This window comes from Salvelinus namaycush, chromosome 6 (assembly GCF_016432855.1).
Source record: "Salvelinus namaycush isolate Seneca chromosome 6, SaNama_1.0, whole genome shotgun sequence".
In the NCBI taxonomy this organism is placed as follows: domain Eukaryota; kingdom Metazoa; phylum Chordata; class Actinopteri; order Salmoniformes; family Salmonidae; genus Salvelinus; species Salvelinus namaycush.
This window is the reverse complement of record NC_052312.1, coordinates 46983687-47002889: the sequence shown is the minus strand read 5'-3', so window position 1 is coordinate 47002889 and position 19203 is coordinate 46983687. Positions and strand designations below refer to the sequence as shown.

At 42.7% G+C, this 19203-nt stretch overlaps 2 protein-coding genes across 2 annotated transcripts in view; both read right to left on the bottom strand.

The window, feature by feature from the left end:
* Positions 1-2296: 2296 nt before the first annotated feature.
* LOC120050103 (ATP-sensitive inward rectifier potassium channel 8-like) lies at positions 2297-9284 on the bottom strand. The gene is made up of 3 exons (XM_038996744.1): positions 8677-9284; positions 6461-6667; positions 2297-3562 (listed from the first exon to the last, which is right to left on the bottom strand). The coding sequence occupies exons 1-3, from the start codon at positions 9024-9026 to the stop codon at positions 2854-2856; spliced, it is 1266 nt and encodes a 421-aa protein (XP_038852672.1). The 5' UTR covers positions 9027-9284; the 3' UTR covers positions 2297-2853.
* Positions 9285-12644: 3360 nt separating this feature from the next.
* The window catches only part of LOC120050102 (ATP-binding cassette sub-family C member 9-like), a 59715-nt gene continuing 53156 nt past the window's right edge, over positions 12645-19203 (bottom strand). Inside the window, exons 37-40 of the mRNA XM_038996743.1 lie at positions 17837-17970; positions 16581-16643; positions 15902-16021; positions 12645-14487 (exon numbers count right to left, since the gene is read on the bottom strand). Of these exons, the coding sequence (XP_038852671.1) occupies positions 14350-14487; positions 15902-16021; positions 16581-16643; positions 17837-17970 (455 nt within the window). The 3' untranslated portion in view covers positions 12645-14349. The remainder of the gene's footprint in view (positions 14488-15901; positions 16022-16580; positions 16644-17836; positions 17971-19203) is intronic.

The window sequence follows — 19203 nt, the reverse complement described above, 5'->3', positions numbered from 1 at the left end:
AAAGGTAAATAGAAAACACTTAAACTGTAGTTGCAAGTAGGGCTGGGCGATATGACGATATATATTGTGCGACGATAGAAAAACGTCTATCGTTTCATATTATGCTGTTTATTTCGTTGCGTCGCAAATCACACTCTTTACGCCAATATTTTGTCAATTGGACAACGCTTTGCAAAATTTGCAACACAAACAAACATGGAGGAGAATGAACGTGACACGGAGCTTGTACCTAAAAGAGGGGCTACTTCGGTCACATGGACGTGGTTTGGTTATGAAAAGTCTGACACGGACCAGAAAACCATGCCGCAGGCCGGTCCCGACAACAGGCTCAAACACCACTAACCTCTCTTACCACCTACACAAGAATCATGTGAAACCATACGGAGAGAATCTACGGATGAGACCCAAAAAAGTACAGTCTAGTGCTCAAAACAAACCCCCGACTCAGACGTTGCAAGAGGCTTTTGTCCGCGGCACACCATATGGCAAAGAATCACGAAGATGGAAGGAGGTAACAGCTGCCGTTACAACTTACATCTGCAAAGACATGGCCCCAATTTACACGGTCGAGAAACTGCATTTTATTAATGGTAATTTAAATGCACAGAGATACCGTGGTGAGATCCTGAGAGCACATTGTCATACTATTTATCCGCCGCCATCACCTCATGTTTCATTATGATAATGCACGGCCCCATGTCGCATGGATCTGTACACAATTCCTGGAAGCTGAAAATGTCCCAGTTCTTCCAAGGCCTGCATACTCACCAGACATGTCACATATTGAGCATGTTTGGGATGCTCTGGGTCGATGTGTACGACAGCGCACACATCGATTACAGTTCCAGCCAATATCAAGCAACATCCCACAGGCCACAATCAACAGCCTGATCAACTCTATGCGAAGGAGATGTGTTGCGCTGCATGAGTAAATAGTGGTCACACCAGATACTGACTGATCCACATCCCTACTTTTTTTTGTAAGGTATCTGTGACCAACAGATGCATATCTGTATTCCCAGTCATGAAATCCATAGATTAGGGCCCAATGAATTTATTTCAATTGACTGATTTCCTTAGATGAACTGTAACTCAGTAAAATCTTTGCTATTGTTGCATTTATATTTTTGTTCAGTGTACATAGTGCATCTTTAAAATAAAGTAATTCCGATGAACACATTACACATTATTCTTGCAGCCCTCAGGTGTAGACTATATTGCCTTAGGCCTTGCCTGGAAACCAGAAAGTAGCGTTTGAATCGGGAAAGTTTCCTCTGCATCTCACATTTCTGCCCGACCCAGAATTCAATGTCGGGTTTCCAGGCAAGTGTAGGAAAGGCCAAAGATTTTCTCTAGGCTTCGGCCTACTTCATTTTGGCGCGCACTCTGCTAGTCGCTGTCTGGCTAGCTAACACTAGCTAGCTGATGTTACGAAAATGAATAAAGCATTGTTAAATATTTTAATTTTTTGCGCAATACGCACCTGGAATCGGCTGAGGCTTCTCAATTCACGTTTTCAATTATGATATATTGCAGGTTTTATATGTATACGCTAACCAAACATATTTAGCATGCATCACTCCAAACTCTGCAAAGTCAAGTGTTGTTGTAGAATGTCCCCCGTAGACATTAAAGAAAGCGAGATATCCCAATCCCTAATTATTTCTGCTCCGCCATCTTTGTCTCCACCCACAACAAGCAAAGAGTACTGTACATCAGTTTCTAAACCTGTCTGCAACAAGTCAGAACTTTGTCGCACGTGCTCGACCGATTGTGTTTCCACTAGTTACCACAGTCAATATTGGCTATATCGTAAAAATTCCTTAAAGCAAAAAATGTGCTTAATTTAATGAACCTAATTTAAGGCAAGGCATAAGGTAAGTTATAAAATCAGCATTTAAGAAGCGAAATTGTAGAAAGGCGGGGTTTATGACTTTATGGCTGTGGTAACAACGACCGCTCGATTGATAATGCGATGACGCAACCAAAAAACAGCTACACGTATCTTTTTTTTAAATTTTATAACCAGTGATCCAAATTATTCTTTGATTAACTTGATTGTCAATTTTTTTTTAAATATTTCATCAAGAGACCAATTGCTTGTGAACAGAATAAATGTATACAGATTTCCCACACTTTGATTTCTAAATGCTATTGAATCATCACAGTGAAAATACACATTTGTCCAACAATTTAGATGCAATTTGAGGGGAAAATGTTCCAATCGAACCCAAAACAATCAGTTTTATAGGGGATCTATTTACTGTGACAGTTTCCAGAAACAGTACAATGTTCATACAGTACCGACGCAAATGCTTTATTAAAGGTTTTGATAAGAATGAGGAACACGGTTGGTGTGTAATACATGTTGCAGCTGATATCAAAACATACTTTTCTTCTACTATTAGGCAAGAGTTGGTCATTATCATCTGTAATAATATGTTCTTTGGTCACGGTAACATTAAAGAGCAAATTAAATAATCACATGGATTCAGTGATGAGTACAGAATTCAGTACAAAGCATTATAAAGAGTTATTACATGTGTAAAGGCATTTACATCATAAAGTACAACTTGTGGATGCCTATTACAGCTTAGAACCAGACAAAGGCAAAGGCACTTGGAAAGAACCAGACTGAAAATGAGACACTAATCAGTAACTAAAACAGGTTAAATCCATACTCACAACAATAATTCTAACAGGGCATTGTGTGTGTCAGGTATAGCATTGACTACTGTATATGTGGCAGAGTGTGGGGAATAGGACAAGAGTCAGCTCTAACTGAGCCAAAGGATAAACATGGGAGGTCCCACCCAGGAAAAGCAGGACAGCCAATGGGAGCCAGGCCTCGTGTCATGTGACGGCCATGTTCTGGCCCACCGCCTCAGGGGTGAGGAACTGCACTTTGGGCACGGTGAGGGCCGAGTTGTTCCTCCGCATGGTGCCGGAGCTCCCGCCACCGTTCCTCATGGAGTTGTTCCGTCTCATTGAGTTCCTCTTCCTCAGTGAGTTCTGGTGGCTCAGCTCGCTCTTCTGCAGCGTCTGGATGAGTATGGAGGGCTTCTCGTCCAGCTCGCGGGCCGAACACCTCGGCGTTGCCACCTTGACCGTGTTCCCGAACTTGGAGTAGTCCACCGAGTACACCCCGTCCTCCTCGGTCACGATGGGCACGAAGCGGTGACCCCACTGGATCTCCTCGGTGACGTAGGAGGTCCGGGCCTGGGTGGTGATGCCCGTGGTCTCCACCACGCCCTCCAAGATCACAATCACCTCCAGGTCGCTGCACTGCAGCTCCATGGCCGACAGGTCGTACAGCGGACTCTCCTTATTGATGGTATGGCAGATAATGAGTGGCGCCAAGAGGAAGATGGAGTTACTCGCAGCGGCGCTCTCAGTCTGCACGTCGATCTGGTGGATAGGGATGACCTCGCCTTCGGGGGTGGTGGTCTTGCGTACCACCTGGAGGCGGACGGCAGCGCCAATGATCATGGACTTGCGGAGGTCGCCCACACGGGTCATGAAGCAGAGGCGATTGTTGCGCACGGCGATGACGGCGTTGCGGCTGAAAATAAGATATGACAAGAAAAGATAACTTTATTATCCATTTTCTTTACCGATCACATTGTCTTTATAGATTTATCAGCCAGAGTGTACCCCCTGGATCAGATTTGAGGGCTTGCTCAAGGGCACAACAGCAGGAGATGGCATGTGTACAAAACCCTCAAACTTTGACCATTCAAAATCCGCTCTCTGAATCTGGGGCATAGAGACACAAACTTTACAACTCTTTTTCAGTATCTCGGATAATGATATGGATATACTAGGGCTGTCTGATATGGATATACTAGGGCTGTATGATATGGATATACTAGGGCTGTCTGATATGGATATACCAGGGCTGTATGATATGGATATACTAGGGCTGTCTGATATGGATATACCAGGGCTGCATGATATGGATATACTAGGGCTGCATGATATGGATATACTAGGGCTGTATGATATGGATATACTAGGGCTGTATGATATGGATATACTAGGGCTGCATGATATGGATATACCAGGGCTGCATGATATGGATATACTAGGGCTGCATGATATGGATATACTAGGGCTGTATGATATGGATATACCAGGGCTGCATGATATGGATATACTAGGGCTGCATGATATGGATATACTAGGGCTGTTTGATATGGATATACCAGGTCTGTTTGATATGGATATACCAGGTCTGTTTGATATGGATATACTAGGGCTGCATGATATGGATATACCAGGTCTGTATGATATGGATATACTAGGGCTGTATGATATGGATATACTAGGGCTGTATGATATGGATATACTAGGGCTGTATGATATGGATATACTAGGGCTGTATGATATGGATATACTAGGGCTGCATGATATGGATATACTAGGGCTGTATGATATGGATATACCAGGTCTGTTTGATATGGATATACTAGGGCTGTATGATATGGATATACTAGGGCTGCATGATATGGATATACTAGGGCTGTATGATATGGATATACTAGGGCTGCATGATATGGATATACTAGGGCTGTATGATATGGATATACTAGGGCTGTATGATATGGATATACTAGGGCTGTATGATATGGATATACCAGGTCTGTATGATATGGATATACTAGGGCTGTATGATATGGATATACTAGGGCTGTATGATATGGATATACTAGGGCTGTATGATATGGATATACTAGGGCTGTATGATATGGATATACCAGGTCTGTATGATATGGATATACTAGGGCTGTATGATATGGATATACTAGGGCTGCATGATATGGATATACTAGGGCTGTATGATATGGATATACCAGGTCTGTTTGATATGGATATACTAGGGCTGTATGATATGGATATACCAGGTCTGTATGATATGGATATACTAGGGCTGTATGATATGGATATACTAGGGCTGCATGATATGGATATACTAGGGCTGTATGATATGGATATACTAGGGCTGTATGATATGGATATACTAGGGCTGTATGATATGGATATACTAGGGCTGCATGATATGGATATACTAGGGCTGTATGATATGGATATACTAGGGCTGTATGATATGGATATACTAGGGCTGTATGATATGGATATACTAGGGCTGTATGATATGGATATACTAGGGCTGTATGATATGGATATACTAGGGCTGCATGATATGGATATACTAGGGCTGTATGATATGGATATACCAGGTCTGTTTGATATGGATATACTAGGGCTGTATGATATGGATATACTAGGGCTGCATGATATGGATATACTAGGGCTGTATGATATGGATATACTAGGGCTGCATGATATGGATATACTAGGGCTGCATGATATGGATATACTAGGGCTGTATGATATGGATATACTAGGGCTGTATGATATGGATATACTAGGGCTGTATGATATGGATATACTAGGGCTGTATGATATGGATATACTAGGGCTGCATGATATGGATATACTAGGGCTGTATGATATGGATATACCAGGTCTGTTTGATATGGATATACTAGGGCTGTATGATATGGATATACTAGGGCTGCATGATATGGATATACTAGGGCTGCATGATATGGATATACTAGGGCTGCATGATATGGATATACTAGGGCTGCATGATATGGATATACTAGGGCTGTATGATATGGATATACTAGGGCTGCATGATATGGATATACTAGGGCTGCATGATATGGATATACTAGGGCTGCATGATATGGATATACTAGGGCTGCATGATATGGATATACTAGGGCTGCATGATATGGATATACTAGGGCTGTATGATATGGATATACTAGGGCTGCATGATATGGATATACTAGGGCTGTATGATATGGATATACTAGGGCTGTATGATATGGATATACTAGGGCTGCATGATATGAGCAAATAATCTAACAATCTAATCTAACATGCAACCTTATAGAGAATCGAACAGCGTGGAGGAGGAACTGCGCTGCGTGATTGACAAGGGGTGGGGCTAAGTGTGTGTGGGAAACAGCCACAAGAGGAGAGGGAGAGACTACAAACAAAGTCAACTATACTTTACACACGGTTTAGTGGCATCTCATATATTGCATGAAATACGGATCTCTTGCGATATGGATATTGCGATTTCGATGTGAATTCAATTAATTGTGCAGCTCTACCATGCACCAGATTTTTCTAGTTGGGACTTCGGATTCGAAGCGGCAACCCTTCGGATGCTGGCCCACCTCTCTTTATCCTCTACCTCTCCAGGGTGAAGCTTTCCCTAGGTACAGATCTAGGATCAGCTTCTGCTCCCCCAATCCTAACCTTTACCATTAGTGGGGTAAATTCTAAACTGACCCAAGATCAGCATCTAGGGGCACCTTCACCCTACACTGTTGCTGGCCCACCTCTCCAACCTAATCTAACCTGTAGGCTACCATCCTACCTGAAGATGAGCGTCTCGGCGCGGCGGTGCGACTGGGCTGTCTTCATGAAGATGCATCCCAGCATAATGGCGTTGATGATGAGGCCAGCGATGTTCTGGAAGATGAGGACGGCGATGGCCGTGGGGCACTGCTCTGTGATCATACGGTGGCCAAAGCCGATGGTCACCTGGACCTCGATGGAGAACAGGAAGGCTGAGGTGAATGACCTGCAGAGCAGAGAGAGAGGGTCAAAGGTCAGGGGTCAGAGGAAATTAGAGTTAAAGAGGAGGGAGACGTTGGACGTAAATATTGGTCAAGGGTCAGATGTTTGTTGTAGACATCTGATCCTACATTTGTAATAGAGGTGTAGAGACCTGATCCTACATCTGTAATAGCGATGTAGAAACCTGATCCTACATCTGTAAAGCGATGTAGAGACCTGATCCTACATCTGTGGTGAGGGTAGAGACCTGATCCTACATCTGTAATAGCGGTGTAGAGACCTGATCCTACATCTGTGGTGAGGATAGAGACCTGATCCTACATCTGTAATAGCGGTGTAGAGACCTGATCCTACATCTGTAATAGTGATGTAGAGACCTGATCCTACATCTGTAATAGCGGTGTAGAGACATGATCCTACATCTGTAATAGCAGTGTACAGACCTGATCCTACATCTGTGGTGAGGGTAGAGACCTGATCCTACATCTGTAATAGCGGTGTAGAGACCTGATCCTACATCTGTAATAGCAGTTTAGAGACCTGATCCTACATCTGTAATAGCAGTGTAGAGACCTGATCCTACATCTGCGGTGAGGATAGAGACCTGATCTTACATCTGTGGTGAGGGTAAAGAGGTCACAGGGGTCAGAGGAGCAGGAAGCTACTGGACAGGCAGTGTGGTTTCCTATGGCTTCCTGTCCTCATCTGCGTCCCCTACAACCACTGATCTCAGAGGACTAAATAATGAGAGCAATATGTTGGAGACTTTAAAGGGGCAATCAGCAGTTGAAACAATAACAAAGCGTGCTACACTCCCCTGTTTGGGTAAAAGCTGAGGGATGGGGCCTAAGAAATGGAACCACTCTCAAATTCATACACAGAGCTATGGATGCAATGACTGACCATCCATGAAATCAAAATGGTAGTTTTAACCGTGTCTCGGTGACCTTGTGGTTAGAGTGCCCACCCTGAGATTGGAAGGTTGGGAGCTCGATACCAAATACTGTAAAAATGGGACCTGATGCGTCTCTGCTTAGCACTCAGCATTAGGGAGATTGGGGGTAAGGCCTTGTGATAGACTAGCGTCCTGTACTTGTACATCAAGCTGCCTCATGCTTCCTGCTCACACACGCCAATGCTCGTGCAAGGCTACTTACTTTACTTCCACGTTTTGAGGCTTTATAGTGTTTGTTTACATTGACTTTGTTTACAAACATAGGAATAAAACAAGCTTATATTTTGCGTTCAGCTGGGGTATGACAGTTGAACTATAAATTATACTTATATTCTTCAAGAATCAATTGGTACATATTATTCATTTATGAATGTATCAACTGCAGATTGCCCCTTTAAAGGGACACTTCAGGATTTTGGCAATGAAGCCCTTTATCTACTTCCCCAGTCAGATGAACTCCTGGATACAATCTGTATGTCTTGCATGCAGTTTGATGGAAGTTGCTAACTATCATTAACACAATTGCTAACTAGCGTTTGCGCAATGCCAGGAAGTCTATGGTAACTGCTATCATGCTAGTAGATACCGTAGACTTCCAGTCATTGCTGGTAACTACTAGTATGCTAATAGATACCATAGACTTCCAGTCATTGCCTTAATGCTAGTTAGCATTTGCTCGTGAAACTACAGCACCTCCAACTTCTTTCATACTGGATGCAGAGACATAAAAATGGTTCCCATGAGTTCATCTGACTCTGGGGAAGTTGATAAAGGGCTTCATTGCCAAAATCCCAAAGTATCTCTTGAAATTCCTTATAATTTGAAGGAAAATCATTTTTTTATGGCAAGGAGATCTATCATATAACTGTAACAGTGTTATCACAGAAAATAGCAAAGTTATTCTAAAACTGAATATATGTAATAATTTCACTAAAAGTCCCCAATAAATCCATATAATTTATTCCCACCCTTAAAATACACAAGTTTACACACAAAATACAGAAATATATACAAGTTAAATCTCCAAATATCTATAGAGCCTATACTATACTACTCACTTGACGTTGGTGACGCACTGCTCAATGCCAGACGTGCGGTTGGGTACAAGGTCTCCATGGGCAAAGGCCACGAGCCACCAGCACATGGCGAAGAGGAGCCAACTGCACAGAAAAGTCATGGTGAAGATGACCAGGGTGAAGCGCCATTTCAGGTCCACCAGAGTGGTGAAGACGTCTTGCAAGAATCTTCCCTGTTCTCGGATGTTCTTGTGCGCCAAGTTGCAGGATCCGCTCTTGGCGATGAAGCGTGCTTTGTTCACCCGGTCCCTGAACACTGGTTTGCGGTGGATCCTCGAAGCAAGCCCCGGTAGGGAGAACTCCTCCGGGATGATGCTTTTTCTCGCCAACATCCTTACTGCATTTGCAATAGAGGAAAAAACTTGGATGGTTTTAGTAAACCGAAGTGTTTTTTTAGTCGTGCGTAATTCTCCTGTCAGCTTGCGTAAACATGATTAAAAGTTGGATAAATTCGTATTATTTTGCAACGTTTTTCATCGATTTGATTTCAATTAACTTCTACCACATAATGGTTGGTAGCTGTTCGAGGAGCTCCAGCGCCACTTCCAAAAAGTTTTACTGACGGGTGAGAGTTTCCAGGCAGTCACAGACCAAATACTCTTGACGTAGCTGCTCCACTCTATGGGCGGGATGCAGTGCACTGCTGGCTTTGTTCAACAGAGGAAACCCCAGTAATTACTTCTAAATTGTGTTTTATTGATTTAAAAGCAAAACAATATATGTGTACCCGTTAGAAATTATGTTTAGTTAATTAATCAATACCGGTATTTGAGGTAATGGTTAAACCATCCCATTACTGGATCCAAATTAAAATAACATTGATGTTTTATTTTTAAACAAGGCAAGTGTGATAGAAAAATGACTTGTTTTCCAACAGTAAGCTAATTATTGCTGCGTTATTACATTATTATAGGGATGAATTATTAGGATAGGTCCGCTTCCCATTGATGACCAAGAGATGGCGCCATTTAGTAAGCGAGGTGTGTTGTGTGTGAGAATGAGAGCGTGCGTGTGTGTGTGTGTGTGTGTGTGTGTGTGTGTGTGTGTGTGTGTGTGTGTGTGTGTGTGTGAGCGTTTTAAACTCAAAAAGCACTTTTAACTCAAAGCACATTTTTATTATCAGTTCAAGTGTAAAAAAAGGTAGGCACACAGAGTAATGATCAACTATGTCTATATTTAAAACATCTGTTAATTATACACAATGTACATATGAGACAGACACAAGCCCACAATAAAATGGAAAAAGGACAAAAATTGACAAAATGGACAACCTGTAGTCTCGGAATTATATTGATTATTATTGAAAATATTTGAACATATATTGCTGTGCACATTCCCAAGATTGAAAATATAAATAGTAAAAGCAGAGAAGATGATATAATCTCTGTGATATGGATCAAGGATATCTGCAGTCTGAATTACTATAGATCTATAAGTAGAGTGTACTAAACATTAAGAACACCTGCTCTTTCATAGACTGACCAGGTGAATCCAGGTGAAAGCTATAATTGCTTATTTATGTCACTTGTTAAATCCACGTCAATCAGTGTAAGATGAAGGGGAGGAGACAGGTTAAATAAGGATTTTTAAGCCTTGAGACAATTGAGACATGGATTGTGTGTGTGTGCCATTCAGAGGGTGAATGGGCAAGACAGAATATGTAAGTGCCTTTGAACGGGGTATGGTAGTAGGTTTGAGTGTGTCAAAAACTGCAACGCTGCTGTGTTTTTATATCTAGAACCTAAAAAGTTTTTTCCTGCTGTCCCCATAGAACAGGATTCCCCAACTGGCGGCCCGCGGGCGGTTTTATTTGGCCCCCCAAGCTTTCTGAGCAACCCCCTTCCTAAAAAAATAAACAGGAAATCAGCTCCAAGTGATTTAATTTAAGAAATCTATTCCCATCTATTCCCAATTTAAGAAATCTATTCCCATCTATTCCCCTCTATTACACATACTGTAATAGAGACACGTGATTGTATACAAATGTAAGCAAGGTTTGAAATGATTATGTTTTAGTTAAACATTATATCTGTTTGGGCTTCTAGCGGTCAATTTGCAGTCTACTAATTATTAGTAATTATGTTCCGGCCCCCCGGCCATCCGCTCAAGACAAAATCGGCCACCGAAGAACCCTTTCAAGAACCATTTTTGGTTCCAGGTAGAACCTATTTGGTTCCAGGTAGAACACTTTTGGGTTCCATGTAGAACCCTTTCCACAGAGGCTTCTACGTGGAATCCAAAAGGGTTCTCCTATGGGAACAGCCAAAGAACCCTTCTGGAACCCGTATATTAGAAGTGTAGGATTAACAGACAGTCATAGCCTTACACACCACAGCCTTGCCTTCAAATTCATCAGAGGGACAATAGCCTACCACTCATCTCCAATGTCATTCTCCTAGACTATACAGTTGAAGGCAGAAGTTTACATACACTTAGGTTGGAGTCATTAAAACTCGATTTTCAACCACTCCACAAATTTCTTGTTAACAAACTATAGTTTTGGCAAGTCAGTTAGGACATCTACTTCATGCATGACAAAAGTAATTTTTCCAACAATTGTTTACAGACAGATTATTTCACTTATAATTCACTGTATCACATTTCCAGTGGGTCAGAAGTTTACATACACTAAGTTGACTGTGCCATTAAACAGCTTGGAAAATTCCAAAAATGATGTCATGGCTTTAGAAGATTCTGAAAGGCTAATTGACATAATTTGAGTCAATTGGAGGTGTACCTGTGGATGTATTTCAAGGCCTACCTTCAAATTCAGTGCCTCTGCTTGACATCATGGGAAAATCAAAAGAAATCAGCCAAGACCTCAGAAAACAAATTGTAGACCTCCACAAGTCTGGTTCATCCTTGGGAGCAATTTCCAAATGCCTGAAGGTACCATGTTCATCTGTACAAACAATAGTACGCAAGTATAAACATCACGCTGCCGTCATACCGCTCAGGAAGGAGACGCATTCGGTCTCCTAGAGATGAATGTAATTTGGTGCGAAAAGTGCAAATCAATCCCAGAACAACAGCAAAGGACCTTAAGAAGATGCTGGAGGAAACGGGTACAAAAGTATCTATATCCACAGTAAAACGAGTCCTATATCGACATAACCTGAAAGGCCGCTCAGCAAGGAAGAAGCCACTGCTCCAAAACCGCCATAAAAAAGCCAGACAACGGTTTGCATCTGCACATGGGGACAAAGATTGTACTTTTTGGAGAAATGTCCTCTGATCTGATGAAACAAAAATAGAACTGTTTGGCCATAATGACCATCATTATGTTTGGAGGAAAAAGGGGGAGGCTTGCAAGCCGAAGAACACCATCCCAAATGTGAAGCATGGGGGTGGCAGCATCATGTTGTGGGGGTGCTTTGCTGCAGGAGGGACTGGTGCACTTCACAAAAAAGATGGCATCATGAGGTAGAAAAATTATGTGGATATATTGAAGCAACATCTCAAGACATCAGTCAGGAAGTTAAAGCTTGGTCGCAAATGGGTCTTCCAAATGGACAATGACCCCAAGCATACTTCCAAAGTTGTGGCAAAATGGCTTAAGGACAACAAAGTCAAGGTATTGGAGTGGCCATCACAAAGCCCTGACCTCAATCCCATAGAAAATTTGTGGGCTTACCTGAAAAAGCGTGTGCAAGCAAGGAGGCCTACAAACCTGACTCAGTTACACCAGCTCTGTCAGGAGGAATGGGCCAAAATTCACCCAACTTATTGTGGGAAGCTTGTGGAAGGCTACCTGAAACGTTTGACCCAAGTTAAACAATTTAAAGGCAATGCTACCAAATACTAATTGAGTGTATGTAAACTTACGACCCACTAGGAATGTGATGAAAGAAATAAAAGCTGAAATAAATAATTCTCTCTATTATTATTCTGACATTTTACATTCTTAAAATAAAGTGGTGATCCTAACTGACCTAAAACAAGGCATTTTTACTAGGATTAAATGTCAGGAATTGTGAAAAACTGAGTTTAAATGTATTTGGCTAAAGTGTATGTAAACTTCCGACTTCAACTGTATATCAGTGCTCTATATCTATAGTCATTCTGCTCTCATGATGTCATTGTTCTAGAAAGGGGTGAGTGTTGTGTCTCCACGCTTTCTGACAGACTGACTCCAAAGTGCTGCTTGCCCATAAAAAGACAACTCTGGTGAAGGATAGCAGCCACACTATAGGGGCCATGTTGTTGACCTTTGGCCTTTACATGGACCCCCTGCCACAGCAGAAGCTACATTAAATATACTTAGCTGCTACTCACTTATAATGTATACAATGGAGAGTATGGAGGTTGAGGGGAGACACCTAGCCTGGAATCCAAGCTAAACGAAACAATGGTTCTGTCTTGTTCAACCAGGCTAGAAGACGCCTACCCATTCATAGATTATAGAGAGGGCGTCTTAAGTTGAAAACATGAGTGGGAAAACATCCCACACATGTGTAAGGAAAGTAGGGCAGGAATTCTGGGTCAGGAGTTTGGGATTGAATAAGAATGAATTAAAAACAAATTTCTTGAGATGAGAAACCGCTTTACACTGACAAACAAAACACAGCAGTATGGTGGTAAAAACAGATACTGACATTCTTCAAAGTGTACCTTACAATAATCAGTTTGGCATTCATGCTATAATACAATACAAAGAAGTCAATATAAAGTCAATATAAAATTCTCATTGTTCGATATGCAAAAGAACTATAAATATTCAGGTACTACAGTGGGACAGTGGGACAGTGGCACAGCTCCCCAGAAACCAGGTTTAATACTGAAAATATAAACCACTTTCCTTACCAATTACACCAGCCAGAAACAAACGCTGGCCTGGCTTATGGTAGGTAGAAGAAAGCGGAATCTTCCCTTAATCTTCCCTTCTCTTAACTTAACACCCACATGCGTAACTCCAAGTTTTCACATACATCTTGACATGAATGTATGGTTTACAGTACACCAGTTGTGTATAAGTTGAAGTTAGGCCTGCACATCTCACATTAAGATTCAGTCCTTTAGAGAACACCCATTGGGTGAAAGTTGTCCTTTTGCAAAGAGGAGTCAGTGACCACTAAATGTCCACAGTCCCATGGTTCAGTCAGCATCTCATCAGACAGACAAAGGGTCACCGGGCTAAAAATGCTCCAGCGATATACCCTACAGTGTTCGTACCAATGTAGTAATACTACAGTATACCTGCTTATTGCTTACCTATGAATAATGGTGTAAAATATATACATATACATACATCATCTAGTAATAAGTGTAACAAAAAATATCATTTAAACATAAAACATTTAAGTAAAGCTTTGTAAAATTGTAAGAATATTTAACGACCGATTGTGATCCTTACACGACCAAGTTAATAGGTCACTCATTCAATCAATCACTCAATAACTAATACATTACCAATAATCAACACAAGAAGGCCATCAGTGGTGCTTTGGGAAGCAGTGTTTCCCCTACCATTACCAAGTGGAGGTGGTCAACCGGCCTGGCTCCATTTCCACTGTCTAAAACCTACAGTATGAGCTTCAGTAAATAATGGTAATAATATCCCGAACTCTGCGCCCCACCTAAGCATTGTGGGAAACACTGAGGCGACTGATTAATTGATAGATAGACTGATGGTGTTCTGGCTGACAGTGTGTGAGCCTACATGTCAGCCCTGACGAAGGAAGCGAACATGCCGTCCTCATTCTCCAGCAGGGTCTCTGGTTTGTCGATCTCTAAGATGTTCCCTCGCTTCATCACGATCACCAGGTCAGCTTCCAGGATGGTGTGGACACGATGCTGCATGCACACACACACACACACACGCACAAACAGACGCACGCACACACAGACGCATGCACACACACGCGCGCACACACACACACACATTACATTACATTCGATTGATTGTTTAATTACATTTAAAAAAAGGAAGGGATGCAATGCAGCTTTGATTTGTAATGTAGCCAGACAGACAGAGATAAACTGTGCTGAGAAAAAATAACAGATACCTGAATGTATTTTAATATTGTCTTATCTCACAACCCCAAGAGTCATCCTCCAAGAGCCAACTGCTAAGATTAGATGTAGTACCCCTCCTTAACCCCCAGACAGATTAGATGTAGTACCCCTCCTTAACCCCCAGACAGATTAGATGTAGTATCCCTCCTTAACCCCCAGACAGATTAGATGTATTATCCCTCCTTAACCCCCAGACAGATTAGATGTATTATCCCTCTTTACCCCAGACAGATTAGATGTATTATCCCTCTTTACCCCAGACAGATTAGATGTAGTATCCCTCTTTAACCCCAGACAGATTAGATGTAGTATCCCTCTCTTTAACCCCAGACAGATTAGATGTAGTATCCCTCTTTAACCCCCAGACAGATTAGATGTAGTATCCCTCTCTTTAACCCCAGACAGATTAGATGTAGTATCCCTCTTTAACCCCCAGACAGATTACATGTAGTATCTCTCTTTAACCCCAGACAGATTACATGTAGTATCCCTCTTTAACCCCAGACAGATTACATGTAGTATCCCTCTTTAACCCCAGACAGATTAGATGTAGTATCTCTCTAACCCCCAGACAGATTATATGTAGTTTCTCTCTTTAACCCCAGACAGATTAGATGTAGTATCTCTTTAACCCCCAGACAGATTAGATGTAGTTTCTCTCTTTACCCCCAGACAGATTAGATGTAGTATCTCTTTAACCCCCAGACAGATTATATGTAGTTTCTCTCTTTAACCCCAGACAGATTACATGTAGTATCTCTCTAACCCCCAGACAGATTATATGTAGTTTCTCTCTTTAACCCCAGACAGATTAGATGTAGTATCTCTTTAACCCCAGACAGATATGTAGTTTCTCTCTTTAACCCCAGACAGATTATATGTAGTATCTTTTTAACCCCCAGACAGATTATATGTAGTTTCTCTCTTTAACCCCAGACAGATATGTAGTTTCTCTCTTTAACCCCCAGACAGATTAGATGTAGTATCTCTTTAACCCCCAGACAGATTATATGTAGTTTCTCTCTTTAACCCCAGACAGATATGTAGTTTCTCTCTTTAACCCCAGACAGATTAGATGTAGTATCTCTCTTTACCCCCCTGACAGTGGTCTCAGACAGCATGCAGTACCAACCCGGGAGGCTGTAGAGGCCTGGGAGGCAGGGTGGGACAGGGCCTACTTGTGAGTCCTCACTAAGACACTGAAGAGGCTGTCCTGCTGTGCTAGCAGGTTGACTGCAGAGTCACACTCCACTAGCTGCCCCGCGGAGAACACCAGCACCTGTTCAGCCTCCAAGATGGAGGACACCAGGTGCTGGGTGGCAGAACGGAGAGAAGGAACAAAGGATAGATGGGAAGACAGAAGGAGAGGAGCAAGGACAGACAGACAGGGAAAACAAGGAAAAGAAGACAGGTGAAGGAAGGACAGCAGACAAGCTGTTTGAGTCTCGAGAGGCTAACGTGTTGATTCAGAGTTGAGATCTGCAGCACTTTTAACTTGAATTTTCATCAATCTCCCACTGACATCAATTAATTATTTACAGGAATGTTCGAGTTGCGCCTTATCTCAACTCTGAATCGGTCCGTAAATGCATTTGGAGGCGTGAGAAGCATTTGGAGATATGAGAAGTATTTAGAGATATGAGAAGCAGAGGTACAGTATGATGAAACAGGAGACGTTGGAAAGATAGGATGAAGGAGAGGAGGAAATCTAAAAGCTAGGAGAAATCAGCTAGTCCCCGTCTCTATGCTTTCTCCAATGATTGATCCATAGAGAGAGAGAGCAGACCAAGAGGAGTCTCCACATCTATACAGAGAATAACTTCCAGATCTGACCTTTCCACCTAATGACCTACAGGCTGTAACAGACTTACTGCAATAGTGACGACTGTTCGGTCGGCAAAGGCTGTCATCACCACCTTCTGTAAGACATTCTCCTATAGGGGTGAGAAATTACATGTAGGTCAGCTCTTTTGGTCGTGGACCAAATGGCATCCTATTCCTTGCATAGTGCCCTACTTTTGACAAGAGCCCTATGGCTCTTAGTGCACTTTATAGGGAATAGTGTGTCATCTGGAGCACAGTCTTAGATACAGCCATATACACTCCACAGCAATGTCACTACACTGAGTGCTGTCCCCTCTTCGCTGTCTGCATCAGTGTGATGGTAGTTTGATAGAGTGTACCTGTCAGGGTCAAAGGTTAATGCTACGGCTGTGACCGTAATGACCTCAGATTGATGTTGACCTGCTTGTCCCTATAAAAAAAATAATAAAGAGAGTCGCACACTCTATATATAAACTGGCAGTAATTTATATATAAACTGCCAGGGATTGGAGCTATGAACTATGCATGCCTCCGGACTGAAACCTGAGAGGCTGGAGGAGAGTGACGGTCCTCACTGTTGCGCAACAATCGCAACAAAACTTAACGGCCCCTAAAGATAGAATCCTTAACTGAAAGAATAACGTGTTCTCCCATCTCAGGATGGAATCACCCTCAAATACATAGACAGAGCTGTGGACCAAGGACTGACCATCCATGATATCAACATTATAGTTGTAAACATGTTTTGAAGCTACACAGTGTTTGTTTACATTTACATCGTTTACAAACATTGGAGTAAAACAAGGTTATATTTTGGGTTCTGATGGGGTACGACAGTTGAACTAAGCCCATGAGGCATTTATCAGTTATGTTCTTTAAGAATCAATGGGTACATATCATTAATTTATAAGTCCAAAAATGGATATAGCAACTAAGGATTCAAGCTTTAATGGAAATCAGTGGTTCATTTCCAAACAGGTGGCCTAATGAAGAGTATGTGGCTGGTTGAAATACATGGATGTGTGTTCTGCTATTGATCAAACCTCTATGTACAGAGCTCAATAATGAATGGCTCAAATAATAAACCCGTAATAGGAGGACAAATATAAAGATGTCTGATTTGTGTTTTCATAATGTTTCTGACATTATACTTGTGCTTTATGTTTGTACCCATATGAGGTGAAAGTAATGTCATAGATCTGTCTGTAAAAAATGAAAAGAGCAGAAAATGAAACATATGATCATAATGTCACTGAAGAGCTGGTGATGGAGGGTACATGGCTGTTAGGGTGTGTGAGCTCACCGTTGCCATGTCGATGGATGCGGTGGCTTCGTCCATAATGAGGATGGAGCTCTTCCTGACGAAGGCTCTGGCCAGACAGAACAACTGCCTCTGACCTACACTGAAGTTCTCCCCTCCCTCTGTCACCACCGCGTCTGGAACACACACACACACACACACACACACACACACACACACACACACACACACACACACACACACACACACACACACACACACACACAGAGTTGTTAAGGCAATCTCACATTTTAGAAGCATATTCTCTGATTAGTTTTTCCCTCCAATATGCTTTCCAAAAGATTGTGTGGTTGGAAGTGGCCAGATTGTGTGGTTGGAAGTGGCCAGATTGTGTGGTTGGAGGTGGCCAGATTGTGTGGTTGGAAGTGGCCAGATTGTGTGGTTGGAAGTGGCCAGATTGTGTGGTTGGAAGTGGCCAGATTGTGTGGTTGGAGGTGGCCAGATTGTGTGGTTGGAAGTGGCCAGATTGTGTGGTTGGAGGTGGCCAGATTGTGTGGTTGGAGGTGGCCAGATTGTGTGGTTGGAGGTGGCCAGATTGTGTGGTTGGAAGTGGCCAGATTGTGTGGTTGGAGGTGGCCAGATTGTGTGGTTGGAGGTGGCCAGATTGTGTGGTTGGAGGTGGCCAGATTGTGTGGTTGGAAGTGGCCAGATTGTGTGGTTGGAAGTGGCCAGATTGTGTGGTTGGAAGTGGCCAGATTGTGTGGTTGGAAGTGGCCAGATTGTGTGGTTGGAAGTGGCCAGATTGTGTGGTTGGAAGTGGCCAGATTGTGTGGTTGGAGGTGGCCAGATTGTGTGGTTGGAGGTTGCCAGATTGTGGTGGCCAGATTGTGTGGTTGGAGGTTGCCAGATTGTGGTGGCCAGATTGTGTGGTTTGAGGTTGCCAGATTGTGTGGTTGGAGGTTGCCAGATTTTGTGGTTGGAGGTTGCCAGATTGTGGTGGCCAGATTGTGTGGTTTGAGGTTGCCAGATTGTGGTGGCCAGATTGTGTGGTTGGAAGTGGCCCGATTGTGTGGTTTGAGGTTGCCAGATTTTGTGGTTGGAGGTTGCCAGATTGTGGTGGCCAGATTGTGTGGTTGGAGGTTGCCAGATTTTGTGGTTGGAGGTTGCCAGATTGTGGTGGCCAGATTGTGTGGTTTGAGGTTGCCAGATTGTGTGGTTGGACGCTGCCAGATTGTGAGGGTGCAGGAGGCCAGATTGTGTTGTTGCAGGTTGCCAGATAGTGTGCTTGGAGGTTGCCAGATTGTGAGGTTGCAGGAGGCCAAATTGTGTTGTTGCAGGTTGCCAGATTGTGTGGTTGGAGGTGGCCAGATTGTGTAGTTGGAGGTTGCTAGATTGTGTGGTTGCAGGTT

Excerpts from the sequence above, each read along its gene's own strand:
- LOC120050103 (XM_038996744.1), bottom strand. The coding sequence starts at position 9,026 with ATGTTGGCGAGAAAAAGCATCATCCCGGAGGAGTTCTCCCTACCGGGG. Across the intron at positions 6,668-8,676 it reads CAGTGCGTCACCAACGTCAA|GTCATTCACCTCAGCCTTCC; the intron begins GTGAGTAGTATA and ends TCTGCTCTGCAG. Across the intron at positions 3,563-6,460 it reads GCCGAGACGCTCATCTTCAG|CCGCAACGCCGTCATCGCCG; the intron begins GTAGGATGGTAG and ends TCTTATTTTCAG.